At 51.9% G+C, this 26,456-nt stretch overlaps 13 protein-coding genes and 1 non-coding gene across 14 annotated transcripts; 7 read left to right on the forward strand and 7 right to left on the reverse strand.

The window, feature by feature from the left end:
• Positions 1-57: 57 nt before the first annotated feature.
• Positions 58-2,447, reverse strand: BKA58DRAFT_387405 (uncharacterized protein). The gene is made up of 3 exons (XM_046170554.1): positions 1,276-2,447; positions 921-1,198; positions 58-809 (listed from the first exon to the last, which is right to left on the reverse strand). The coding sequence occupies exons 1-3, from the start codon at positions 2,206-2,208 to the stop codon at positions 341-343; spliced, it is 1,680 nt and encodes a 559-aa protein (XP_046024583.1). The 5' UTR covers positions 2,209-2,447; the 3' UTR covers positions 58-340.
• BKA58DRAFT_421925 (uncharacterized protein) lies at positions 2,433-4,330 on the forward strand. The gene is made up of 2 exons (XM_046172807.1): positions 2,433-2,649; positions 2,703-4,330. Exons 1-2 carry the CDS (start codon positions 2,630-2,632, stop codon positions 4,075-4,077), a joined length of 1,395 nt encoding a protein of 464 aa, XP_046024584.1. The 5' UTR covers positions 2,433-2,629; the 3' UTR covers positions 4,078-4,330.
• A 103-nt stretch (positions 4,331-4,433) lies between these two features.
• On the forward strand, positions 4,434-5,595 carry BKA58DRAFT_387407 (uncharacterized protein). The gene has a single exon (XM_046170555.1). It carries the CDS (start codon positions 4,669-4,671, stop codon positions 5,227-5,229), a length of 561 nt encoding a protein of 186 aa, XP_046024585.1. The 5' UTR covers positions 4,434-4,668; the 3' UTR covers positions 5,230-5,595.
• A 554-nt stretch (positions 5,596-6,149) lies between these two features.
• On the forward strand, positions 6,150-7,032 carry BKA58DRAFT_387408 (S-adenosyl-L-methionine-dependent methyltransferase). Its single transcript, XM_046170556.1, has one exon. The coding sequence runs from the start codon at positions 6,281-6,283 to the stop codon at positions 6,929-6,931; it is 651 nt and encodes a 216-aa protein (XP_046024586.1). The 5' UTR covers positions 6,150-6,280; the 3' UTR covers positions 6,932-7,032.
• Positions 7,004-7,953, reverse strand: BKA58DRAFT_199190 (uncharacterized protein). Its single transcript, XM_046165791.1, has 2 exons — positions 7,821-7,953; positions 7,004-7,766 (listed from the first exon to the last, which is right to left on the reverse strand). The coding sequence occupies exons 1-2, from the start codon at positions 7,829-7,831 to the stop codon at positions 7,076-7,078; spliced, it is 702 nt and encodes a 233-aa protein (XP_046024587.1). The 5' UTR covers positions 7,832-7,953; the 3' UTR covers positions 7,004-7,075.
• On the reverse strand, positions 7,908-9,091 carry BKA58DRAFT_387412 (uncharacterized protein). The gene is made up of 3 exons (XM_046170557.1): positions 8,992-9,091; positions 8,709-8,941; positions 7,908-8,660 (listed from the first exon to the last, which is right to left on the reverse strand). The coding sequence occupies exons 1-3, from the start codon at positions 9,015-9,017 to the stop codon at positions 8,077-8,079; spliced, it is 843 nt and encodes a 280-aa protein (XP_046024588.1). The 5' UTR covers positions 9,018-9,091; the 3' UTR covers positions 7,908-8,076.
• Positions 9,092-10,494: 1,403 nt separating this feature from the next.
• On the forward strand, positions 10,495-10,639 carry BKA58DRAFT_t49. Its single transcript has one exon. It is a non-coding gene; the product is annotated as a tRNA-Arg (tRNA).
• Positions 10,640-10,762: 123 nt separating this feature from the next.
• On the reverse strand, positions 10,763-11,690 carry BKA58DRAFT_459628 (PEP2-like protein; the record flags this gene model as incomplete). Its single annotated transcript, XM_046174721.1, has 1 exon — positions 10,763-11,690. The coding sequence occupies exon 1, from the start codon at positions 11,501-11,503 to the stop codon at positions 10,763-10,765; it is 741 nt and encodes a 246-aa protein (XP_046024589.1). The 5' UTR covers positions 11,504-11,690.
• Positions 11,691-12,425: 735 nt separating this feature from the next.
• BKA58DRAFT_421931 (3-ketoacyl-CoA thiolase 1) lies at positions 12,426-13,916 on the reverse strand. Its single transcript, XM_046172808.1, has 2 exons — positions 13,746-13,916; positions 12,426-13,660 (listed from the first exon to the last, which is right to left on the reverse strand). Exons 1-2 carry the CDS (start codon positions 13,808-13,810, stop codon positions 12,472-12,474), a joined length of 1,254 nt encoding a protein of 417 aa, XP_046024590.1. The 5' UTR covers positions 13,811-13,916; the 3' UTR covers positions 12,426-12,471.
• A 956-nt stretch (positions 13,917-14,872) lies between these two features.
• Positions 14,873-16,232, forward strand: BKA58DRAFT_199229 (uncharacterized protein). The gene is made up of 2 exons (XM_046165792.1): positions 14,873-15,483; positions 15,535-16,232. The coding sequence occupies exons 1-2, from the start codon at positions 15,107-15,109 to the stop codon at positions 16,097-16,099; spliced, it is 942 nt and encodes a 313-aa protein (XP_046024591.1). The 5' UTR covers positions 14,873-15,106; the 3' UTR covers positions 16,100-16,232.
• A 404-nt stretch (positions 16,233-16,636) lies between these two features.
• On the forward strand, positions 16,637-17,653 carry BKA58DRAFT_403038 (uncharacterized protein; the record flags this gene model as incomplete). Its single annotated transcript, XM_046171759.1, has 2 exons — positions 16,637-16,992; positions 17,062-17,653. The coding sequence occupies 2 exons, from the start codon at positions 16,637-16,639 to the stop codon at positions 17,651-17,653; spliced, it is 948 nt and encodes a 315-aa protein (XP_046024592.1).
• Positions 17,654-18,944: 1,291 nt separating this feature from the next.
• BKA58DRAFT_317291 (uncharacterized protein) lies at positions 18,945-20,048 on the forward strand (the record flags this gene model as incomplete). Its single annotated transcript, XM_046167617.1, has 1 exon — positions 18,945-20,048. One exon carries the CDS (start codon positions 18,945-18,947, stop codon positions 20,046-20,048), a length of 1,104 nt encoding a protein of 367 aa, XP_046024593.1.
• A 2,091-nt stretch (positions 20,049-22,139) lies between these two features.
• On the reverse strand, positions 22,140-23,685 carry BKA58DRAFT_459630 (uncharacterized protein; the record flags this gene model as incomplete). Its single annotated transcript, XM_046174722.1, has 4 exons — positions 22,140-22,640; positions 22,693-22,782; positions 22,837-23,600; positions 23,670-23,685. 4 exons carry the CDS (start codon positions 23,683-23,685, stop codon positions 22,140-22,142), a joined length of 1,371 nt encoding a protein of 456 aa, XP_046024594.1.
• A 412-nt stretch (positions 23,686-24,097) lies between these two features.
• BKA58DRAFT_199255 (uncharacterized protein) lies at positions 24,098-26,198 on the reverse strand. Its single transcript, XM_046165793.1, has 4 exons — positions 26,040-26,198; positions 24,841-25,991; positions 24,709-24,792; positions 24,098-24,649 (listed from the first exon to the last, which is right to left on the reverse strand). Exons 2-4 carry the CDS (start codon positions 25,969-25,971, stop codon positions 24,188-24,190), a joined length of 1,677 nt encoding a protein of 558 aa, XP_046024595.1. The 5' UTR covers positions 25,972-25,991; positions 26,040-26,198; the 3' UTR covers positions 24,098-24,187.
• Positions 26,199-26,456: the final 258 nt, after the last annotated feature.

Genomic DNA, 26,456 nt, shown 5'->3' on the forward strand with positions numbered 1-26,456 from the left:
TTTCCAATTATTCCTTTGCTTTGAGTAGAACCACATCTCATTCAGTAAATCATGATACTGTTGACAAATGCGCCTTTTCGCGTGAGCCTCATGTGCACTGATCTACAACATTGGGAGTGTCAGCAATACGAGATTTACACTTAGAATAATGGTAGACTGCGGGAGTGTATTATTATCAGTCCTGTGTATCTGGTTTCATGCTCAATATCGTGTCATCGCACAGAATTGCCATGATGCCCAGAACATCCAGAGGAAGATCCAGGTGTCAAGACGACTATAACGCAACCCACAGGCCTTATCTGAGCCAGGTCCAACGTCCGCAGTTCAACGCCCAGGCAGCTCACATACCATCCCTAATAACCTCCTCACTGACCCAACCAATCTCATACCTATGCGCAGTAATACTCTCAAGGAACCAATCATACTCCGTCCAAACACTACCAAATAAAGCATACTGCTGCTTAGCCCAGCGGATGTTCTCAGCCCAATCGCTAGTATCCTTGGGGTGAGGCTGACTCAACAGGTGAAGCTCGCGGAACGGGGCGTGGCGGCGAGGGCCGTTGAAGCGGGCGTAATCGTAAGCGGACGAGTACATCTCAGGGAACGAAGTATGTGGCGGAGAAGAGTACAGGTAGATGCTGTGGTCGTCGATCCGGAGGCGATCCTCTGAGAGGAGGGGAGCGGGGAAGTGGATGGGCTCGCACTTGAGGTACTCGCGGACGGCGTCCATGACATCTGGAGTGAACTCGGTCATCATGTACGAGGGCACCTTTGCTTGCTGTCGAGCTTTCTGGGGTGAGGCTTCGATTCTGATCCACAGTTAGCACCGTGCTTTAAAGCTGAAGTCATCCGGGAATGTGATCAAAGTGGTTCGAGATCGGAGTAGACGTAGCAGCATCAGAAGCGTAGAATGAACTTACCCAGGGACTTTGAGCTTTAGAGGGCGGCGCTCAGGTACAAAAGCAGCGTTGATGTTCAAGCGAGCCTTGCGCGCCGCTTGACGGCCGCGTGCTGCGTGGATTGGCGAAATGGCTTCCTCAGGCTCACTTGCGTCTTCTTCCGGAATATCGTCATCAGGCTCGGACTCGTCCTCTACGAACTCGTCATCATCGGCGGACGAGTTTGGGGTCGGCGGCAGACGAGAAAGCTTGCGCTTCTTGGAAGGGGTGGCGTAGGGTGAGTCGAAGTAATCTTTGTCCTGGAGCCGATGTCAGCAATGTCACCATCTAAGACGTCGTAGAATCGACTTTCGCCAAACGCAGGCGATAGACTTACCTCGCCGCCGACTTCAGGTTCTTCAGCAAAGTTTATCTGCTTTCCGACAAGCCTGCCGCTTCTCCTCTTGCTACCATCCAGCACCTTCCCCAGGCCCTCAGCTGTACGCTTCTGTGGTGTCGCGGACCGTGACATTGCAACCAGCTCGATGTCGTCGAAGAGTGTCTTCTTGCTACCGCGCGCAGCTTTGGCCTTGCTGTTGATCTTGGAACTCTTGGGAGTCTTGGGAGTTTTAGGGACGCGGCCTTTACCGGGTGTAGACTTGGCGGGTGAGAAGGCGTAGTTGCTATGACGTGCAAACACTTGCCTATCGTAGTGACCGTGAGTGACAGTGGCTGGCCCACCGAGGTGAGTGATGAGTCGTTGGAAATCAGTGGGAAAGAACCACACTTCTTCCTCGTGCTCAATAGCGTATTGCACACAGCGGGTGAGGTCCAGTGCGTCATCGCCACACGGATGTTCTTTCACATGGAGTGCAAGGTCTTTGAAGTCCAACGGTGAGGAGTCCTGATTGACCTTGTCCTTTCCGGGAGTACCAGTCCTCACGTCCTTAGGGTGAGTCCGGTTGGGTGTACGGAAACAGTGGACGTTGAGGTTGGCTTCAGGTCTCGGGATTCCAGTGTCATATTCGAAGTGCATACCAAATTTCCAATCGTCGTATCCGGCGCGTCGCATGGCGTACTGTATCATGACCATGGCAGAATTGGGTTGGAAATCTTGATTCAGCGGCTGGTCCCTATACTCGTTGATCATGGCAGCGAGATGCCCTGCTTTCGCGCCGTGCATCACGAAACGGTCGATGACATCGACGGATTTGAGCCAATGCGGGAGGTAGGCCAGGATCTCGGCGGCGGTCAGATTACCGTTTGGGAAGGGGAGGTTCCAGCTTGGGCTGTGGTAGCCGAAAGCGTTGTTCTTGGCAATGGCTGCCATGTTGACAGATCTGATGGTTAGTACGAGATCCGTAGAGACCCAGGAGAGCCTGCAAAATGGTCTTCTGTAGAAGCTGCAGGAGGTGGTCGGATACGCAGAGGATGGCTTACTAGGAAGTGAAAGTGGGAGAGTCTCCAAAGACGGTGCGAAGTCTCGCTGTACTTTGTCTCTGGTGATCGATGTGTGACGTCTCCAACGGCTGCAAAAGCAGATCTTTCAAATCTCGTCGTGGGCTGGACCTGGCACTTCGGAGACTCAGGTGACGGCGGAGTCGAGCAAAGTTGCTTAAAGGACGCTCGGACCGGGTAGAGTGGCCTTTTTGTTGATGTAGCGACACCCACAACAGAAGCGCGAGGTACACTCTACTAACCACGTGCAGATCCCTATCAACACCACAAACACCATACATGCACCTCTGACCATGGATCATCCGCCGCGACTGTACTAACTGCCAATTGTCTCACAATAGGCACACTCTCCTAACTTGTCGGCAGGTCAACGGCGTCAACCCCAGGACCGGCCGAGAACGCATCAGAGTCCAAATCAGGAACACGTACGGAGTTGTACGGCTACGGCTTTGGACCGAACGCGCCTTCAAGGTACCTCCCGTTTCCTGCGACCGCGAACATTACCGCCGTCGAGCTCCTCGCATTCCTTCCGAACAGCATACACTGCGTTGACGTGGTGTATCGCCTAGTCACGAACGGCGCAACCCCGACTCAGGTTTGGGCCACCGTGAACACACATCGAAAGCTTGCCAAGGAGTGGACTCAGGGCGCCTGCCGGCAGAGCATCTACAAGACGATGGATCAAGGCGGGTACAAGGATTGGCGACTCCAGACGCATGATACCTTCCACGAAAAGAAAAAGTCGACCTGGGATGATGCCAACCTCTACGTTGCAGGGTTCTCGCCACCAGATGATGGAAAATCCAAGATCACTCCGACAGACATACCCTTCAAGAACCTAGCCATAGACCTGAGCTGCATGCCGCAGGGCCACGATGCGCTGGATCTGACTCGCATGGTAGAGTACTGTGTGCAGAATCCACATGAGCCGTGGTTCTATCCTCGCGACTACAATAAAGTATTGCAGCTTGTGGGCGGCGCAGCTACTGTTCGAAAAGAACATAGCGATGGCGATGCTTCCAAACGATGGGCTGGTGTAAAGCCTCCTCTTTCTCAAGGTGCACCAGCCAGCGCTCCTCTCGTGCAAACTCAGAAAAAGAAAGATGCTAAGAGAAAGAAGAAGAGTGTCATGGAAGAAGATTTGCCAGTACCTAGGAGACAGAAGGAAACAGTCGCTCAACCAAAGGGCACGACACCAGAGTCAGAAACAGAGAATGAGATGCACGAGCTGAGAGGAAAGCCGAGAAAGTCTGTATGGTTTGACGAGGAGCCAGTCGTTGAGAAATTTGTTGAAGAGGAAGAAGAGGAGGACGAGGAGGACGACATCATGGTCAGCGCCAGCAGAGACCTTGAAAGAACAAGTTATGCCGCGCCTCCGGAAGATTCAGTCGTGCCATGGGAGACAGCACTTGCAGACTCACAAGATGAGGACGCGATGAATATGGCGTTCTTCTTCGAACGTCAGGTAGGAGAGACTGATCCATACAGCCCATACGCTTTCAGTGGTCCCCGTCATAAGCCGCCTTACCGACCGCTGTACCGCATCGACCTCCCAGACTCATCAGATGCAAGCGGTTGGGCAGAGAACCTGAGGTGGGCATTCGAACAGAACACGCTCTACCGATACCCTTACCGCCCTGACGCTTGGAACGAGAGCCCGGAGCACATGGAGCTCATCGTGCAGATTCGGATAGACCGGTACTGGATGTCGGATGAGTACGCGGCAATGATTGACAATTAGCTCGGCAGGGCGACGATTGCCTAGTAGTTGGGGGTTTATTGGATTCTGGGGTTTGGGAGTTCTGGTCGTTCGCTGATGGATGGTAATAATCGTGTCATGTCACAGTACCCTCATCCTGCTAAAAGGCAGCAGCGAACGCAGGCGAGAGAGTAGCGCCATTGAACCGTAGCTGATGAGTAAGGAGATCCGAAATGTCACATGTATAGTAATGGCAATGGCCGTTCGATGGATTCACTGTCAATAATGCTGTGAGTGATGACGGAGCGAAGAGGTGAGGTTCCACAGTCTGTAAACCTCAGCCTTGGCGTTTCGGGAATGCACGGACTGGCGTCGATCGATGTTCCGACCGAAACCAACTTCGAACACCGTCCAAACTTCCTCACCCCGAATTCGACAGCCATCGTCCCTGTAGTCGCTTGTTTCACGAGATTTTGTCTGGTTCGCGACGCTGCAAGACGCCACAGTGGATCGGAGGCTGAAGATCCGGACGCACTGATTGTCGCAGGAGATGATTTACACGATGACAGCTCTTAGGTTGCGAAACAACCGAAGCTCTTCGAACAAGTGCGTGATGTGTAGAAATGTATTTAGATGGGATGCGCTCCCTGGCGGTTCGTCGTTCAAAGCCCTTCATCTCTACGAAACTTCAGAAACCTATACCTTAGATTCACGAGCCGGACTCACCTAATACGCTCCTTACGAACCGACACGAACGTACTCGACGACCTCAGTCTACTACTACAACTTCGCACGATTACATACCTCGCTATGCGTTCCTCCATGATCGTCGGAGCCGTCGCGGCCTTCGCTCCCATCGCACTCGCACAAAGCTCCTCCGCCATAACATCAATGGTCCCGATGATGTCTCCCTCCGCGCCTCCCGTCACAATGGCTTGGGATAACAAGCCCGCCCCTACAGGGGAAGCGGCCCTTTCTTCAGGCGCTTCGTCGCTGAACTCTGCGATGAAGTCCGCGATGTCTTCCATGTCCAAGGGAATGTCGATGGGGAGTGGCATGACCATGTCCGACGGTATGGTCATGCCAACAGGCAGTGCTATGGCAGGAATGAGCAATTTCACCGGCAGCGCAGGCAAGATGGAGGTCGGCAGTGGTGGTGTGGCGATGATGGCAGCCATCTTGGCTATGTTGTGAACGTATTGAATCTACGTTCAAGACTTGCTGGAGCATGTAATGGAAGCTCAGTCGGTCAAGCATAGCGTTTTTGTCTTTTTCCAACCACCCTGCGTTCGTGGAAACGCTGTCTTCGTCTCGGGCGTTACCTCTTTTCGCTAATACACACTGTACATTTACTTTATACATGACTGCATTGCATCATACATTGCCTATACCGAGTGGCTGTCACTAAGCAGAGTGAAGTCTAGCCACTTACCCTCCCACTCAGAACCTGTACACGACACGTCACTATATCAAGTATCGAATGGGCAAGCATGCGATCCAACTAGTCCAAAATCGTCGATGCTATGAGAGTCACCTGGCGATCCATACTGTTTCTGATACAGATTGGTCTTTGTCCGCGTGATGTGCGAGTATCTATACAGCCCTTCGTCCGTATAAAACTTCGCTTCTGTGTCTACTGATGAACGTCTTGCGTTTCTCCGCAGAAGCACCCATCTCACTCATCTGGTCTACCAGCTGCAATAACGTTTTTTTCGCTCAGTCAATCCAAGGCATGTCACACCAATCTCATGGCGCACATACCACGTGTACCTGTCCGCTCTGCGAATACTTACGTCGTGACAAGAACTACAAAGAGGGTCAAGATTTCTGAGTCATAGCAGAAGAATGACATGCATCTCGAAAAAGGTTCATCGAGTTAAGCAGTCGCTAGTAACTCACTCACGTTCCACCCGACCCAGCCTATCGAAGTCTCGTAGCTTCGTGTGGCTGCTATACAAAGTTTCGCTAACGCGGCGCTGTCGAGTCGAGTTCAAAATGCGGCGCCACTTCGCTTGAGGAGTTGCTTCGTTGTTCTACTATGCTAGGTGGTGCAGGTAGTGTCGCGATAAGTGATATCGCGATTGATGACGTCACGCGTGACATCTGTCCGTAGACCTCCAGTTAGGTATAGCTTCATCACGGACAACCACACCAATTATCCTCAAGCATTCCTTCTTTGCATACAAGCATCATAGCATCGCCGTTCAAAGAACCTTAGAAGCACGATACACGCCACACCTTCGACATGGCAACATCAGACGAGATGTCGCTGCTAGACCGCGTCTTCGCCGCCAAATCCACCGATGAGTCGCGCGAATTATACGACGAATGGGCAAAGACTTACGATTCCGACATGACTTTACACGACTTCACCGCGCCACGCCTTGTCGCCCAAGCAGTGGCCCGAGGTCTGAAGCTCAACCACATCTCACCCGACAAACCTCTCGCCGACCTAAAAATTGCGGATGCAGGATGCGGTACCGGCCTTGTCGGGATTGAACTCTCTAAGCTTGGTGCTACCGATATTCTGGGCCTCGATATCAGTGAAGGCATGCTAGCTGTTGCTAAGAACACCGCGGTGTACGATGACCTGACGACCGCGGATTTGACGAAGAGATTGGAGTTTGAGGACGGAAAATTCGATGCGCTGACGTGCTGTGGTACGTTTACACATGGCCACTTAGGACCTGAACCGTTGGAGGAGTTCGTGAGGGTTGTGAAGGACGGCGGGGTTGTTGTCGCAACTGTGCTAGATAGCTTCTGGGTGGAGAAGGGGTTTGAGAAGGAGGTTCAGAGACTGGAGAAGGAGGAGAAGATTGAGGTTGTAGAGAAGGACTTGCATCAGTATCGGAAGGATGCCGGGGGTGGGCGCGTACTAATCTTACGGAAATTGTGAGCTCGAAGGGTATGGTGACGGTGCATACATTACAGCAAATGCAATGATGAAGGGCCTAAGAGCTTGGTATATTATACTCATGCACAAAGTGCGGCATCATAGCAGAATTACCTGATGGACTACAGGACTACGGTATGCCTGAACCTACATAACCTCCCATCTATTCTCCATAGTGTGTTCATAAGCTGGGACCACAGTATCAATTGACGTAACCTCGACTTCCTCTGGAACCAAACCGCTGGCCCATGTCCGAACACTCATGAGCGCATCCTCAGCTTCTTCGGAGTTAAGATCCCTGAACCATTTCTCAACTCTTAAACGCAAAACCTCATCTTCCTTCGGAACATGCCTTCTATTCCATTCATGTGCGAATAAGAGCGCGTCCCCCACGACCCTAGGAGCCCAAGAATGGACCTCAACCCTTCGCAGACTCGGAAGGTGAGGGAAGTAAGACGTGTTATATACCCTCGTGCTCGTCCAATCTCGATTTTCATAGACGCGAAGGATTGTAATGGCGTTCTGCACGTCCTCGGGCATTTTTTGTATGGCTTCAACTAGATCTCTGGGACGTGCACGGAAGGGACTGAGCTGGAATACCAGCGTTTTGGTCTCGGTATGGTATTGGCGGCATACTAGTAGAGATTTGAGGAGTGAGGATAGTGATTGTGAAGTTGCGCTTGTCTTGCGCACAGGATTGTGGTTGTAGTCAGGCCTCGAGCGGAATTTGTTCGAATGGTAATCGATGCAATCTACGCAAAAGGCGTATCCATAAATCCGATTGCGAAGTTCTGCAGGCAGGCGTAGTAGGGGCGATTCAGTTTGGTTACGCAATGTGCTACGCTGATGTCAGTGCTGTTTCGAACCAGAAGTCGAGAGCTATGATGCTCACATCGCGTCCATTTCGCCGAAGAGGTGTCTTGGGTGGGAAAACTCTTGGTACACAACGTATCACTGTAATCTGCTAATCTGTGCGATCTACCGAACCTCGAAAATGTTGTTGTAGAGAAGAGGGCTGCTGACATGCATCACGACGAAACGGCGTAGCCCGCTTGCCCTATCTGAGCCTAGTACCACTGCTGCCTTCCAGATCTCTTTCGATGCCACTCCATTTAATCGTACAATATTTTTACAAGATACATGATACATCAATCCATCACAACCATTCCACGCAGATAGCCAGCATACCCGAATGGCGTCGGCCGTGCAAACTGTGCAACAGCAAGTCCAAGTCCCAGTCCGACGCCAGCCACACTCGTTTCTTGAATCGACGCGCTCGCATCATGCCAACGTTCAGTCCCAACAAAGCATTCGCCTTCCCAGTCGTATTCGTATCGCTCGGATGCATCATGCTCCGGGTAACATTCTGGCAAATGTCCGCATACACGCACAAAGAAGTCGACCAGGTCTTCGCTCCTTCCCTCGTTGAAGTGCAATCGCCCATCAATGATCGGCCAGGCTGCTGAGAATCGATCTTTGGATATTGAACCACAAGCCAGCCATTCTGAAGAGCGGATGTATATAAGGTCGAGACCGAGGAGTGGTCCAACATCAGCCATGCACAGCCACCGGTCTTCGCGACCTTTTGTACCTTGCCATATGGGTATCATGGCACTGTGGTTGCCCGCTGAACTTACGAGGACGGCCACCAGGCCTGAAGCCTGGATTTGAACTATCTGGATAGCTTCATGACCTCGGACATAGAGGTCGTACGCTTCACACAACGCCGCAGCTGTTACCAGTTAGCACAAAATCCATACGGTAAGACGATGAAGATTACCGAAGTCGCTAAAGACCGTTATGAAAGGACTAGCTCGTGAGTCGCGAAGACGAAGGTATTCTTCTATGCAATCCAGACTCAGATAAGAAAGCGAGAAGTCACATCTTGACTGGAACAGACTTGCACCGACTGAGAACCTGAGCTGGTAACTCGTCGCACTGTGCTCACTGAAGACGTGATAGAAGTAGGGACCCTCAAAGCCGTCGATGATTTCGTCTTGTGGCAAGTCGCTGCTGATTGGTCGGTTAAAACTTAGCCGCATCATCGATCACAATTCACGTACCTCAACATTGTTCCATCACAGTCCATCTCAGAGTTTCACACCGTGTTCCTTCATTTTCACCCTCAAGTGGCACAGTCCCTTGCGAAAGTATTGAAGCCGTGGCATCTTGCCGTGATGTAGGGAAGTCTTCGGCTCGGCTGGTCCGTGATGGCGCAAAGCTCGCACCACCGTGATCCAGCATTTTTCCTGCCCATCGACCTCATGTCAGCATGCATCAACTTCGTCTTCGAACAAACGTTTCCGCTTTATGACGTGCGAATAGATCAATTGTATCTGATCATCTGAGATCGACGTCGGCCGCGATGGCACCCTTACCATTCACCGTTCTTTCCAGGGTGGGCAGCCGTGGCGGACTCTTCTGGCCACTTCACGTGCATACTACCTTTCAGCAGCACAAACAAGGCCCGTTCAAAGCACTTTTAACTCTCCCAGAAGTGAATAGTACTTTCTTAGTTGACCGCTGCGTCACCATTGACCCTGGTGAATGCTCGAAGCTCACCCACAGCCCAGCTACCGGCTTAGTGAACGCGTTCCATCCTCATTCAAATCTTGACCGGCCAACGGGCTCCAATTCCCTAATCCATAACTTTACAACTTTACAGCAAAAGGTATTTACACTCGATGAAGACCGCACGCGAATCCGATAGTCAACCACTAGAAGAAGCAGTAGCAATTCCGCGATATGTACCGGGAGTTTTGCGTTCTTCACCTGAGGCCCATGTTGCTCAGAAAGACGAACAGATGCATGCAGCATCTACAGACTGTCAAGCTCACTTGAAGAGTGGGGAAGATGCAAGGACAACGAGTATTCTACCAGATCTACCTACGATTACACTAAGCGTGCCTTCCGCGCCGCCACTGTATGATCATTTGTTTCCACCGCAGGAACCCATGGAGCGAATTTTAGCCAATCAAAAATCTCCAGAGGCTCCATCAGGAATGATTGATCAAGGTCTCCAGGAGTCGCACCAAGCTCATCATACGATGCCAGGCGCTCCTCCCCCTGATGTCTGTCACCCACCAGTCCAGATAGTTCCCCGGCCCCAAGAAGACGTTAATGAAATATTCGAAGCCATGCAGACCGGAATCTTCGACACTCCGATCTTCGGGGAGGCAGGTGCAGTATACCACGACAATTTGACAGCTCGTCTCATGCCTAGGACCCCAATGTATCAGCATTACAATATTATTCCCGAGGTGCCCCAACCAAGGCCTGTAGCTGCTCCGAACGACAAACTACAAATACCCGACACGCCGAAAACTAAACCAAAGACCAAGCGTAAGCCCAGAAAGCGTAAGCGCGATCATTCACCGCAGGTAACTGTCATCAAGGAGGAAGATAGGGTACAAGAGGAGCCTCTGGAGAAGAAGCATAAGGCTGTGAAGGTTGATGACACCACGTAGAGGCCATCTTGTCGCAGATGTCTGGTTTCATTTGATCTGGATGGAAGATGCACAATATATAACCCGTCAGGATATTGAATATCTCACATGTGAAAGGAAGACTCTCTGGCGTAATGGTAGCGCATCACGCTTCTATTCAAGCGCCGCCGACATCCCTCTGTGGCAATGGGACGCCACCCACAGTTGAGTTATGGACGGTCCGCTTGAACCGTGAAGGCTATGAGTTCGAGTCTCATGGGAGTTAATAGCTATTGTTTTTGCGCGTATAATCTGATGCTATATATGACTCCTATGTATCTTTTTGCTTCTAATGAGATCAACTATTGCTTCGTGCACATCATCTCTCATACCTTCTCCCAACCACAATCTAATACTCCCCCAAATCCTCCCCCGTAAGATTCGGCCTCACATCCCCTCCCTCCAACCACGTCTTACACTTCGCATACAGCACATCCCTCTCCGGCCCATGCGCATTCAAATCCATCTTCGGCGGCCTCCCCGCCTTGCTCTCCGCCCAAGCAAGATACCTATACCCACTCGGATACTGCTTGACCTCTTCCTCGGGTACATCAAACGCCCTGCCCGGCACCACCGGCACCATCTTATCCTTATCAAACAACAGCGTCATGAAATCGACGCCCCATTTCCCAGCCTCGTTCTTCGATAGGAAGAAGAAGAAGCGGGTGTCGGCTTCGTTATCCATCTCGATTTCATCTAACATGATTCGACAAGTGATTGTGACTTTCATCTTACTTATTGCCCTGTCCCCTTGTACATCGACTGTCTGGCCACAGATGCGATGGAGGATATATGGGAACGGGCCATGCGGAGTTTGTTTCTCAAACCCTTCTTTTGAACTGGCGATGAATTCGTCGAGACGGCCTTGTGTCCATGATGTCGTGATGTAGGCGCCAGGGTGGAACATGGAAGAGTAATTTTGCCACTCGGCAGCGTCGCGGTACATGCCCCATCCTTCGCAGATTTCGCGGATCTTGAGGCGGTCGAGCACGGAGGCGTCGGTGCCGTTTGCGTTGTTGCGGGTGGCGGCGCTGGGGTAGGTGGACAAGGGGGGTTGGACGGTGGTGTATTGTAGGCTTGGGTGGGGCATTGTGGCGGTGGAATGGATACTTGAGATTTGTTCACAGAACTCCGTTGATGCTTGATGCGGTTGGTAACTAGGATATTTGTAGGCTTAGTTGACATGTTGCTGTGATGTATGTAGTGGTAACCGTTACGTCATTGCGTGACTGCCGAACATGAGCATTGTAATAGTCATGGAGGCACATGTTCTTCTGCAAATCGTGCCAGACCCCCACTAGCCACCCAGGTCTTGTATTCAGGAAGTTGTTGGACGCGGTCGTACATCGCTTCTGGGAGTTCGCGTCTCAGACGGCTCGCCGTCGCACTAGGGCTTTTTACGATCTTCTGGCTATTAGCCAACATCTTTGGATGCCGTCGCTCAGGGTTTTGGTAAGCGTGGTTGCCGAAGGGGATGCGTTATGCTTGCGCAGATGGTGTGCGGGTGATACGTCGAGGGCGTTTGTGCGATGCAAGTAAGGTTGAAAAATCATGGTATGCAGAGGAATTTCTTGATGAAGCAGATTTCAAAGTCCCAGCTTCCTAACGTACCACGGTTCTGGGGACTTGCGGCTTGGCGTTGGTATGCTAGAAGACAATCTGTGATGCTGGGCTGTTATCGTAGCAACCCGTCAACTCATTTTCACCTTAGCTCCTCATACGACCCCATGCGAAGGCTGCTTGCCGAAATCGAGATTGGCCTTGGGGCCGATACGCGGTCCTTGCGTTCATGAACAAACAAGAGAAATAAGGTGTAGACTACACAAAGTCGCTTTTCGAGAAGGAAACTACACTTCCTATTCCTGCTAGCAAGTCGCGTGTTAGCTAACATAAAGATCGAACAGCAACCCAGTAAGTAGGTGTACCTAGCCTGGGCGGAGAGTAATGCAGGCAGGACGTCAAAGACGGATTTGAATGCGCATGGGCCGGGGAAGGTGAGTGAAGATTGATGTAGACGATAGAAAATGGCTTCATTTACAACGCTATATACTAAATATCTTACACGTTCTGCTCGTTGATGAACAGACCGGCCATACCCATACCAGTACCAATGCACATACTGGTGAGCAGGACCTTCTTCTTCTGCCTCCTGCACTCGCTCAGACCAGTGACGATTTGACGTGCGCCGGTGCAACCAAGTGGGTGACCAAGCGCGATCGCACCTCCCCTTGGGTTGAGCTTCTGATGGTCGATCTTGAGTGTCTCGAGGCAGTATACGGCCATAGAGGCGAAAGCCTCGTTGAGCTCGATAAGATCAACGTCTTCGAGGCTAATGTTGAACTTGGAGAGCAGCTTGGGGATGGCGACGGATGGGCCGATACCCATGATCCTGGGTGGCAGACCAGCAACGGTGGCACCGACGTACTTGGCGAGGATGGGCTGGCCGAGCTTCTCGGCAGTGGAGCGCTTCATCATGAGGATGGCAGCGGCACCGTCTGTGAGTTGCGACGAGTTTCCGGCGTGTGACCTGTCGCCGTGGGGAAGAAAGGCAGGCTTGACCTTTTGCAGGCTCTCGAATGTGGTGCCGGCGCGGATACCCTCGTCCTTGGTTAGGGTGACGGTCTTGACCTCGCCTGTCTTGGGGTCCTTGATCTGGGTGGTGATGGGCGCAATCTCATCGTCGAACCATCCCGCCTTCTGCGCGACCTCGGCTCTCCGGTATGACTCGGCAGCGTACTTGTCCTGGCGCTCGCGCGAGATGTTGAAGTCCTTGCCAACGTTTTCTGAGGTCTGGCCCATGGGCTGCATGCAGTCCTTCGCCTCCTGGTTCTCGAGCACCTCATCTACGAACGGCCTCTCGAGCCTGTCGCCGCCGGCTGTCATGCTCTCAGCGCCCATGGCAAGACCAACCTCGATGCTGCCGACGGCGATCTGGTTGGCAATGTCTTGTACGGCCTTGAGTCCCGAAGAGCAGAAGCGGTTCAACGACGATCCGGATGTGGTGTTGGGGAAGCCAGCGGCGAGCATGGCGGCGCGGACATAGTAGGCAGCCTTGGCATCTGAGACGTTGCCGACGCAGATGTCTTCTACTACCGAGGGATCGAGGTTCGACTTTGCGACGACTTGCTTGAGCGTCTTGACGAGGATGCCGTCAAGGGTCGTGTCCTTGAAACCGCCCTTGTGGGCCTTGGTGAGGGGAGTGCGGAAGGCGAGGGTGATGACAACATCGTCGGGGTTCTTGGTGGTACTGTTGATAGCTGTCAGCGCTCGATTCTTCCCTTATCATCCGCCGCGCGTTCTTCACGTGTCATATCTGGCCGGGTGGAGCTTACAGAGCCGAGATGCCGCTGGCCGAGGGCGTCATGTGCGAAACGATGGACTTGAGGCGGTCGGTCATTGTGAAGGTGGGGAGGAGCAATTGATTGAGGTTTGTGAGTGAGGAAGGCGATATTTAGGGGAGATGGTGAGTGAATGCGGAGGCGGAGACAGCTCTTAACTTAAGTTGTGGGGCAAAGTAGTCGCGACGGCTGGGCCGAGGATCTCGGAGCCACATATCGCCAGGTCACGTTCTCTCGGCAATTGCCCTGGGACAGGCCGGGCCTTATTGCTCATTCATCAACAATCGTTGAACATACTAATCAGCTCATGTTTCCGTAAGCCAAAATTCAAAGATCAAATCCATCATGGTTTGCTTATCCACAGAAGTGCTGCATTGCTGGTCACGCCTTCCCCGCAATTCGCCGTCACGCTGCTTGAGCCTCTAGCCTTGCGCTACACAACTCCAACCTCATCTCATCTTGCCCGCTGCGAAACGACACTCTCAATCTCTGCTTGATCTCATTTCAGCCATGAAGGACTCCCGCGCGTATGCGCACGCGAGTTCGCGTCCTCTGCTCCTGCGTCTTTGCCCAATTGCCCCGAATGCCCCGTCACGATTCCTTGGCAAGACCACGACGCGCAGAATACCCACCGATCTTTCGAATCGCGTTGCCTATAACATACACAATGTTTCTATGGCTATCGCTTAATAGGCGATATGCTATTGCTTGGGATAGAGCGCATGAGCGACACAGCCTCCACAGACAGCATTGAGACCCGATCTTTTGGAACTGTGCCACCTAGTTGTTATGCTGTCAAAGGAAATTTGGCCCCCAAACGCCATCACTGCCCGCACAAAGCAACCGAAAAGGCAAGCTTAAACGCGAATCACGCTGTCAGAAGGTAAGGATGCTAAGGCAGGTCAGCCTCGCATACGTCGCGTAGCATCTTCACAGTCATACTTTTAATACACCATTCGTACTGCAGACGTCAACCACGATGCCGTCGAAGGTGCTCTGGATGTTTTGTCCTAAGAACGCCGCAAATAACGTTCATCCGAGCGACCCAACGCCACGTCCTTATTGAAATCTCGCTCAACATCCTGGCACGACCCAATGAGTCTAGGGTGGCTTAAGGCACACCGCGGAATGCATGCTGACTGCACGCGCCTACGAATAGACCCAATTCCTGATTGGAGAGGAGACTGCCACTCGCGAGGCTTGCATGGTTTCACACAACGGGAGCATGGGGCGGCGGAGCTGGGCTGCGCTTTGACCTCATCCTTCTCATCCCTTGTGAGTACTACAAATGCTTGCTCGCTGGTGTCGTCTTGTTCGTAGTGGTACGCGACTACATCGCCGCTCCGACCTCAACCATGACCGACTCTCCAACCGCTTCCATGACGACTTCCTTCACTTCTTCATCAACGCCAATCACATACTCGCATTCAATTATGACACCTTTCACACCGCCGTCTTATTGCACCAACGTTATCAAGTCGTCATGTACCCTCACCACACCCTCAAGTGGAAGTTCAACTGGCACACCTACTACAAGCTGCGCCTATGTAGAGCGTGACCTCACTTGCGGTTCAGATGGACAGGCCACCCGTGCCAGCGAATGTTTTCCAGGCAGCCCATATCCTTACTCGGTCTTGACATACTCTCCTGCTGTGGGATGTCCTTCTGGATGGGGCACGCAAAGCCAAATTATAGATCCCTCAAGCCGCACCACCGCAGTGTGCTGCCCATCGTGAGTTGGCCCTGGCCAGCATATGTAATGGTCACTGACGTTATCTATCAGCGGTTATACAGCACATTCATATTATTCGAGTTGCGCCAGTTCGATCACCTACACCGATTCCTCGACTGCGGTCTTATCATGCCAGACAGACGGAAGCTCGGTTCCTGACTGGTTTACAAGTGACTACTACAACGACAACACAGCCGTCTGGGCATTAAGAATAGAGGCGATTCTCACCGCTTCCTCTTCACCAGACGCAACATTCACTCCTCTTAGTGAACCAACACTTGATTTCGGCGAGCCAAAATCCAACCCGCCCGACCCAAGTCAAAAGTCCAGTCGCCTCGGTGCAGGCCCTATCGCCGGCATCGCTGTCGGTGCAGTCGGCGCACTAGCGCTCGTTGGCGGACTTCTCTTCCTCTGGCGCCGCCGCCAGAATCAGCATCACCACGCGCCGATACCGAAGGCTAGTCCGAGTGGAGAGCACGATGCTTTGCCGGAGTTTGTGGGGAAGAATGGCACGATTTCTCCGCCTACACCGATGGTGAGTTCGAATGGGTTGTTTCATCCACAGCCGGAGGTTAGGTCGCCGATGTTGGAGACGCCGCTTACACCACGGCGTTGATGGGGTTTGATGGCTTGGATTTCTCCTTCGTTTGTTACCGTATTGATACCCATACTATTCAGCAAAGAGCGATACATTTTGACCACTCGGTCGGTCGGGACCGACTAAACCTTCCCTCTCTCGTATTCGTGATCCTTTGCGGTCGGGCTTTTCTTCCGGTCTGCCTTTCCGAGTCCAGTGATGTGCGTGGGTCGGTCATGCCGAGCTTTAAATCCTACTGCGCATGCGCGGCTCCAACCGGCTATCCCCTGTGCAGTCACATCTCTGTTCCATGCATTGCACAGACATTTCGGCGAGCTCGATTACCAAGAGTTAGGTTGTCAGTCGCTTGGATGTAGAGCCAGAAATGCGGCACAGCATACGGCGCGGGCATTAACATTCGATCTCGTCACAGTTGGAACCGTTGTCTCATTGGCCTAACGATCCTTCCGCAGCAGGTTAATCTTGTCGGCACCATGCATTATATATGAATGCAACACTCAAGTGCACACGAGTCCCCGCTTTATACTGTGCTTCATTCCCTCTCATCCAAAAAAAATGGCTGACAATCCCTCTGATACCCCAACGACCATAGCCAGACCAACAACCACACAACCGTATGGTTTTATTGTCACACCCTTCACACCGCCAGATTATTGCTCCACTCCCATTCGAGATTGCCCTGGAAGGTCTGGCTTCTGCAGATGGTTTGAACGAGATCGAACGTGCGGATCCGACGGCAGAGCAACCATAGCAAGCGAGTGCTTCCCGCCAGGCACCGGATCTCTCGATTCCTATCTTTCTACTTATTCGGAAATTTTGTATGCTTCTGCTAGCAATTGCCCAGAGGGGTGGCATAACGTTGGAACTATTAGCACACGATCTACCCACACCGTAGTTGCATGTTGCCCTTCGTAGGTTGCCCAGTCACTCAAGCTTTAATACACCCTTGCAGAAGCCATGCTGATGAACTACTGTTACAGTTCTTATAGGGGAGTGACAGGAGACGATGACGGTAACATAGGTCCCACCTGTGTTAGTAATGTCGATCCAGCGTCCAGTACAGTAGTCCAGATCATTTGTATAGGAGATGCAAGCCCAATCACTACTACGAGCACTCGCCCTAGTGCTGATGGAATCAATGACGTCTGGGCAGACCAGATACATCTCATCTTACCTCAATCCGAATCTGCATCGACGACAGACGACCCTTCTTCCACCTCAGCAAGCACCGCATTTGCATTACCAACGTCAGAAACCACTCCCCCAGCAACCGACTCATCAAGCAAATCGCCATTACCAAAAGGCGCGATCGCCGGCATCGCGGTGGGCTTCGCCATTCTTTTGTTAATAGCCTTGTGCACGCCCGTCTGGGTGCTTCATCGGCGGAAGCAACGACAACATACTGACATTGGTACAAAGAAACGAATACCATTCGATTTTTCATCGTTGCCGGAGCTTGTGGGCATAAAGGGGAATGGGGGTTCGAGCACGGAAATGAGTCTGGGTCATCCGAATGATGTCGTTCCGCGTGACGGGGAGATGGGAGCGTCGTCCACGCCGATAACACGGTAGTAAGATTGGGAACGAGAGTAGGTAGATGGTCGTGTCATCGTAGCGAAATCAAGTCGAGTGGTTGCTTGACGTTTACTCTGCGGCAATGATGGGCTTCGCAAATCTACACGTGACTAACTTCAAGGGGTTAGCGCAGCCGTAGCGCGTTTTGTGAATCGCGTCATCACGTCAGCGGTGGCACACGCGTCGCGTCTTCGAACTTCCGCCATCGAGCTGTCAAACCTCGCCCGACAGCCTTCCCCCACGCACATGCTCGCCATGGACACTCGGGTATCAACGCAAACATGCGAAGCTCATTGAAATGCATGGCGCCGGTTATCGAGGGACCACCACTCCCGACCCCAATAACTCAATATCTCCGTCAACGTTATACCGTCATGTTTCAATCCGATGAAAGTAGCCCAATATCTTGACTGCTTGAGCTTGATCCTATCGCGTTGTGTTTCGCTCTCACCATGGAAGCCTGACAAACGCCATACTGCCTCTTACAATCTAGGCTTGCTGTCACGGAGGAGCGGTCAAGCTGTGGAGAGCCACTACACTCCGCTTGTGGTCGCGGATGCTTGTTTGATGACGATAGCAATCGCTCCGTTCCTCGACCTTGAGCTACAGGCTCGAAGGTAGCGAGATTACCTACGGCAATCTGCCGCTTTCTCGCCATGGATTCACTGGAGCCTATTGGGGTGGGCGCAATGGAGCACGTACTCATGGCAGATGTTGTTCGTTTCCAGCACTGCTGCCACTTTCTGATTACAGCCTCAGAGTGTAGCCTCGCCTTTCTCTTCCCGTATACTAACCTTCTTGCTCACCGGTATATACGAATTATACGATTCAACCGCGTAGCTCAACAGATCGACCCAAAAACTCATCACCACTCTATCCGACGTTCGCTCAACCCCCAGATCGACTACCGAAGCAAGACTGCAGCGCACAAACCTCCTGACCGCTCACCTGTTCCACGTTGTTAAGCTCACCCTCGGCTATATTGTCTGAACGAGCCCGAGTAACATCTGAAATGGAGATCCATGGCGGCTGGGTATCGCTCATCCTGACATTGTATCCACTGCTCCTCCTAGCACTTTACCAAGTCAACATCGATCCGGAAGCTTGGAGCAAGTGGAAAGGCTTCGCCGCACTGGCTATTTACTCAGTTATCATCATCTTCGTCGACCGCACCTACGTAGAAGGCAGTGCGTGGAAGTCCGTCGTCGCTGGGTGGAAGAGGTATCTGAAGCGCAGACGGGATGACCCTTGGATGAACGCCAACACGAGCAACGAGATCATCTTCAACATGCTGGCCAAGGCGATTCCGGAGTCGCCAAACCATGTATCGGATAAGGGCTATGAGCTCCTTTGCAGCTACAGCTTCAAGTCGTACACCAATACCCCTACGATCTACGTTCCTGGTACTCCGCCGATGTTTATAAAGCCGCCCGCCCCGTTAAAACTGGAGCCGGACACAGGACGCTATTACATCGATCAACATGTAGCCAAGGTACCGCTATCTCAATTCGAGCCACTCTTCCAGGCTCTTACTGTTATGAAGCCAAGCAAACGTTTCCACGACGTTGACGTCATTGTCGCTCGCGGATCAATGACTACGCTCATTACGTACGTCAAGGACGTATCATACCAGCCGTTCGCACTGACCCTACACGTCGTTGGTAACACTCTGATTGTCGGCCGACGGCTTCGATCTGGTATGGCTGGCTCTACCAATGGATCGTACGGGCGAAACTTGGAGGCTGCCTGGACGACGCAACTGGAATCAGATCTTCAAGATGCGGAAGGACATCATCACGCACTACAATACGACTTCGGCGGGCTCAAGATCGTAGTCAGGGCAGAGACGGACGCATATATGCCTCATAGTCAGCCTTCCCGAGATGAGATTCGAGAGTCGTTAGCAGATGCTGCATCACGTCGCGAGCCCGAATTCGCAAACACTACCATCCGACACAACAGCTCAGACTTGACTATTGTACTCCTGGCAGGAACGTCCGTCCCTCACAGCCGGACAATGGAACTAAAGAGCAACAACAAGAGCAAGCCCCTCGATCAAGTCTGGGTCGGTAGAACTTCGCGGTGGTCTCTTGGATTAAACAAGGATGGTGTATTTTCTTCGACTGAGAAGATTTTCACTCCAGAGGAGATGAGGAAGAACTACGAGGATGACGGCAAGCGACAAGCAGCTCTTCGTAAGCTTGTATGGTTATTGGAGGAGTTGAAGACGACGGTCAAGAAGAACACAAGCAACGGGTCTGCTGTGCTCCTCTGCCTGGGAAAGGGCGAAGAGCTGGTAGTACGTCCAATGAAGAAGCACTTGCCTGCGCTTCCTGATGCGATTGTGCAGCGTTTCTGGAGCTTGCCTGATCAGGACGAGATGCAGGAGTAGATATGTCTCAGGTGATCATCAATTCTGACGACTGGAATTTCAGGCTATTCAGCTCAATCATTGCTGCTCTTCAAAGCTATCGCAAGTATACCGTATACTAAAGTGCAATCTCAATAACCAGCCCGAACCAAGACCAGGGCCCAGTCTAAGTCTAATGCGTACTCTATTCTCATTCTTTGCTGCTCCGCTACTAGGCAGCCAATCGATTCATTTGCTACACTTTCTTGACCTGCACCACTAGCGCTGCGCTCTCGACCCTTTCCTCGGATTGATCGCGTCGAGAGACTCCACCACCTCTTACGAGAAAACCCTCAAAAAGATTTGCGACTTCACTGGAACAAGCTAAGCAAATTAGAAAATCTGACATCAATGTAGGCTCCAGGGTGTTGAGTTTTCTCCTTGAGTGAGGGGGTACTGGCAAACAGATCAAGACTCTTCTACATCCCCATTCTTTTAGTGGTATCAAGCTCCCTCATCTCTCGTATCTCGTCTCCATTACAGTTACGAGCAATCCCGCCACCGGCCGCCAGCGCGGTGCTCCCGCCAAAGCGCCCGGGAAAACACCTCGCAAAGGCGCCGACGTTACTCGCAAATGCCCGCCCGCGTCTAGCGGCGCTGCTTCACAAGCGAAGACCCGAAAGCGCTCCAGATCTGGAGCGACTTCTGCCCTGGACGACGACAACGACGACAACTAAGATGATAACGAAGACGACGACGACGACTTCGATTCAGAGCACGACCGAGAAGTCAAGAAAAACCGTCATTGATGGACGAGAACGGTCGCCTACCAGTCGGTCTCAAGAGCATGCGGGCATTTCGACCAAAACCTAAGGGCCTGAATCTTGCGGAAGAGTGAACTCCGTGGGTGCATTATTATTCTGAGGCTTTTTGAGACGAGTAGGTGACCTGAATCCGAACTGTCCGTAGCTGCTCTCGTCGAAGCCATACTGCGGAGGTCTCTGTATTTGTTAATGAATGTTTTTGAATCCGTCGTCTGTGTTGTCTCCTGCAAGCCACTGCGAGTTTGGAAAGGGCGGTGTAATGCTGTGGAATTCGTATACGCTATGCGGAAAAACTATACCATAGTCAAATTCACATGCTGGAAAGGCTAGCGGGTGTATTAGCGACGCATGATGACATATCTTGACTGGATCAACCCACCAGTGGTAGTGCTGGGCTGTTCGTCGCCTGCTTGTTCGTCGCGCGCGTGATCTGAGTGTTGTATTTCGAGTTGTACTGTGGACTGTTGACGATTACGGGGATGCTGAACCTGGTGTTCCAGCTCTCGAAACAAACGTTGTCTTCATCGACTCCCAGAGTGTTTGTATCATCAAAGCGGGTATCGTACTCTTCTGGGCCTAGGAATAGTTCCTGTACATCCAGGTATGTAGTACTTTCGTCCAGTTGACACATGTACTCTTCTGGAGGTGCAGTTGCATTCACATAGCAGTCCTTCGACATTGTTGTGCTAGATATACCGAACAGTGTGCACTGAAAGGGGGTCTAGAGGCCGGTCATAGGGGTCCCTGTGAGGCGCTGTAGATCTCGCGTTAGGGCTATAGTGACCTTTGTCATCATTGTGCAGGCGCTGCGTAGATTGACGTAGTACATAACCTTGAGACACAGGGTGTCTACTTACGCATCTCTCTGTCGCCGTATCGGGTCTTGTAGGAGTCTGTAAGGTTTAAGGAGAGGTTGAACTGGGGCAACAGCTTGCCTTGGTTATCATGCAGACCAAATGAGGTGCTGGAAGAAATACACTAGTACGAGAGCGAACTTGAAAAAGTTGTGCAGTGAAGGTCCGCATACAACAAGATTAGTCTTATTCTTGTCTTGGCATCATCATCATGCTTATCTGAGCGGGTAACAATGTGCATATTATTAGCATGAGCGACACTGTTAGAATGGGCCTTTATGTGGAAGATACAGGACATGTCACATCGTACCAAAGACACAGTGTAAGACATAGGCACACCCCTGAAAATCTGAGATTACCCTTTGGCGGCTATGACTATCAATCATCCATGCATTAAAAGACCTGTTGATCGGCCATGTACATATTCCTGAAGCGTCTTTACGGTCTTGATTTCCTTAGTCTTGATGAAAATACCCTCCCGCTACCCACCACTTCCGGACGAAATCATACGTTGGATCATGAATGCGGGACGCATCATAAGTCTGCTGCGGAAAGATCCGCTCCAGAGCCCGCCAATCAGTCTGAGCGGCGCCGAGGGGACTAGGCTGTGGAAGGCCACCATACTGTCTGTTCAGATCCTCTTGTTCAACGTAACGCTCAAGTTGAGATAGTCGTACGTTATCATGACCATATTGGCGAGCATGCCAGACAGCAAGGGTTAGCACCCCTGAGTCCGCTCCTTCAGGCCAGTATACTAGGCCATCAGCCAGGCTGACAAGAAAGCAGTCGCGAAGATCGCAGAACTCAGTGGTTAAGTTTACACGATCGGTGTTGATGCCAGCGAGCGTAAGACCGGCGGTGGCGCAGGGGTGACTTCGGGCAGCTCTTTGGTGCTTCTTCATACTACCAGCGGAGTGAGCCCGCAGGTCGGCTGAGCTGAGTTGGCGGAGGTAGAACTTGTGGATATATCAGCAAGATTCTGAGAAGAGAAAAGCAGTAAGTACTAACGATGAGCTCGCGTAGCCTATAAAGATTCCATCCGCCCGCCTCGAAGCGCTTCCAGAGAGCTCTCCAACATGATGCTGCTCGAGGAAAGAACTGTGTTCTTCGTCAGTCCGTCTTGCGCGTTATTGGAGGAACTAAGTAGCCTACCGCAGCAATCTCCACAAGGGTCACCTGAATGTTGGGTCCAATTAGTCGGAGCTCAACGTGCTCCCACAGCGCCACGCTGTTGAAGGGACAATACGAGGATTCCAAAGCCTTCTCAGGTAGGTTTCGAAGACGTGGGGTGATGGCAAGCCAGGCAAGCTTACGAGACTCCGGCCACTCGTACCGATGAATACCAGCGGAACCACTAGAACGGACGCCAGATGTTCTAGGTCCTTGCGGTACAACAATCTGAACCTCGCGGCGGAGTGGAATATGCGGTATTAGTCGACAAGTTTGGACGGCCTGCGTAGTCTGTTGGGCTTCAATGTATCGTATATACCCCGAAAGACTGTGGAACATAGCGTTATTTATGAGTTCGAGGGTCCAGAGGGCTTCGAACGCTAATCGCACGTCTCGCGGAACACGCAAGATGTATCCGGGTGCGTACCTCAAGAGGCAGACACACTCAGCCACGATAATAGCCTTTCCGGTCATGGAGTCCTGGACCCAGTACTGTAAGCCACTCGGTGTAGGTACCATAGCCCTAATCTGCTCCAGCCGCTCGCTCGAGTCGCAGAAGTCCTTGATGATCCGCTGGGCGAGCGCTGTATTGGACGCGGCCTCGGCGCGCAGTTCGTTACGAGTCAGGATATGTGATGCTCGCTGGTCTTGAACTTGAGCGATGTTATCTTCACCACCATAACTGATCATGTGATTCAGCGCGTAGCCTGAGCCACTAGAAGGAGACGCCGCACCATCCGCGAAATCTGCGGCGGCCGTATTTAGTAACTTGAACCCCAAGCAAGCTAAGAGGGGATTTCACTGAGGTAACTCACCATTGTTCTGATTCATGATGTCGCTCGGTCTTGTTCGGGGGGTGTTGAAGCTGCGGTGGTGTCAAGAGGGTCTTTTGGCCACTTGAGTCTTAGAAGCAGAACAGATCTTAGTATACCACCCCGCTCACGCGTGAATACATACAGTACGTGCACAGGCGCTTGGGTCCAGCGTTTTACAGGAGCCAGGGTAACGAGAGTAATCGTAACAATATACAAGATTATGCAGGCAACAAAGTCGATTGCATTATGAGCTGTACCTGTTGTGTTGGAGATTGCTGTTTAGTCATGACTATGCTCCTTACAGATTGCTCGAACAGCTCGCGCGTAGCGTTTCCATAGCTTTGTACCCAAAGGAAAGGTTAGGAGGAACGAAAATCAAGCATCCCCGTTCTGTTCATTATGTATATGGAGCGTTTCTGAACATTGATGTTGGGCAACACAGCAAATCTTGAAGAGAAAAGCCATATCGTGTTCGTATAAAATGAGTGGACACGATACCGCGTCCTCGATCTAGTTTCCTAGATGCCTCCAGAACTGCTACCATACTTTTCTACGAAATGATTGTGAATCATAGCGAGGAAAGCCGGCGAAGGCGTGTCTTCCAATACTACGTTCGTGTCCGGCCGAATTAGATCCGCAGCGGGAACGGAGATGCCGTGCTTTGCTGCATACTGGACGATCTCCGACATCTTGACGTTCATGTCATGGGATACGTTCCGCACATGCCAAACGCAGTGCGTCATCAGCTGGGCGTTGCGACCAGCGGGGTAACGCACTACTCCATCGCCTAGATGGTAAAGGAAGTAGTCGTGAAGAGGCCGGGTGCGGGCCTCTTTGTCCAGTTTTCCTCTCGATGACATGCTTGAAGGTACGTTCGTGGTGAACGTATGTGCGGGTATGTCTTTCGGTCGGCGATCGTGATAGTGGTGGAAGGTTGTACGGTGAAAGCTCTTGCCTGAGCGTAGCTGACGAACATAAGCCTGTTGGAGTAAGTATAAGCTTGTATATGTGACTTGTGAAAAGAGATTCAATAACTCACAATGAAATCAGCGACCGCTTTCGGAGCCCAGGACTTCCGAATGCGGTCCCATAACTCGTAGTTCACGGTCTGAAATGGAAGGAACTGATCAAATGTCAGTGAGCGCTCTTCAGATCGGAGCAGTAGACTGACAGTGAGAACTTCCTGCGCAGTCGTGACACAGTTGATCAAAGTAGGATCAACCGTTTTCGGTGGAGCCACGCCCCTCAACTCATGACGAGAGTTGGAGTTGGCTGCGGGTGGAAGGCTTGCCAACGGCCTGCCCTCAATCTCCACAAAAGCACGGATCTGACCACGTGACATTGCAATACCTGTACATCCCCTACCGGTGGTATCTTGTGTATTCCTGGATGGGTTGCCAGCCATATACGCAGCAATGGGGTCCACTAAGCCAGGCTGGGGGGCTACGCCTGTTGGAGGAATAGCTACCGGCGTCACGGGCTGACTTGGGGGTGCTACTGCCACGGTTCGTGCGACCGCCATCGCGTTGAGCACCGGCTCTGGCGCAGACGCTATCGGATCATGTATGGGGATAGCAACTTGAGTGCTTAGAGCTGGAATGAACATGTCTAGGATGCGGTCCAGGTCCCCCGACGAGCAAGCTGAAAGTGGAGTCTCAGAGGGCAGCGAGGAATGATGCTGAGACTGTGATTCGCCTGCCAGAGGGTCGATCTCGCGGTGGGGTCGCTTGCCAGACTCATGCACTTGTCCTTCTGCATTGTCATCCGCATTAGCTACGCGAAGTACTTGGACCCCGTTCTCGATTTCGGAAGCCTTCCGCTTTCTCGGTCGACCCAATCTATACTCCTCGTTGGTCTTTACTTCATTTGACATTGCGGTAGTCTGCTCACGATATACTTCCTGAATCTCAGCTGGTGCCATCTGCAGATAGCAGTCAGGCGTGGTAAGGAAGATATCGATCCATGCGTTATGAAGTCGATCCTTGGATGTCATGTATAGGATCAGGTCGTCATCTTCCTGGTTCTGTCCAAGCCGCATCAGTAAGTCTCTGGAGAACTCAATGACTGCCCTGACTCGCCGGCGATGATATTCGTTGCTCTGCAAAAGCCGGTCTTGCAGGAGATTTCGACGCGTGTAGTGTGCGGGTGTGTACGTCACGACGGGATTGTTCCAAGGAAGGTCTGCAGGAAAAAGTGGTTGTTCTCGTTGGGCGCCATGGTCGACCTCGTTTGCCATCTGCAATGTGACGCTACGCGGAGCCGACATCAACGCAACAGGCCGATTGTCATATGCGCGAGACATTGCGTCCTCGCTTGGAGAGCCTCCAATGCGTGTTAGTAGAATCAAAAGATTGCGATCTAGAAGCTTACTTCGGGCGCCGTTCCTCCTTGTAAGAACTTTGTGTAAAGAGCAAGATGAGATTTGTTTGGGCTGGGGCTGGAAGCGCTATACAAAGGAGAAATGGGTGTATAGTGTTGTTAACTGGGTTGATTTGTGCGAGAGTTCGGTGTTCGCATGACCCAATAGGACATCTGCTCTTGGTGGGGGAGAAAGGTCGTCCGCGCAACGCCAGAACGTTCTAATCCATTTCGGGAAATGACCGTGAGTCGCATGCTCGAGCACAATCGACAAGTGGCGAAAATACAGAAACTTGAATGGGCACATGACCGTGTAATGGAGTTTACACGAAGGCTTTCTGCCTGCGGGCATGGTGAGAATATACGCGATAGCAAAGAATATGCTAAGAAAGGAACGGCTTCGAAGTTCCAGTCGGTGCGACATGAATG

Source organism: Alternaria rosae, assembly GCF_020736505.1.
Source record: "Alternaria rosae strain MPI-PUGE-AT-0040 chromosome Unknown BKA58scaffold_6, whole genome shotgun sequence".
Taxonomy (NCBI): domain Eukaryota; kingdom Fungi; phylum Ascomycota; class Dothideomycetes; order Pleosporales; family Pleosporaceae; genus Alternaria; species Alternaria rosae.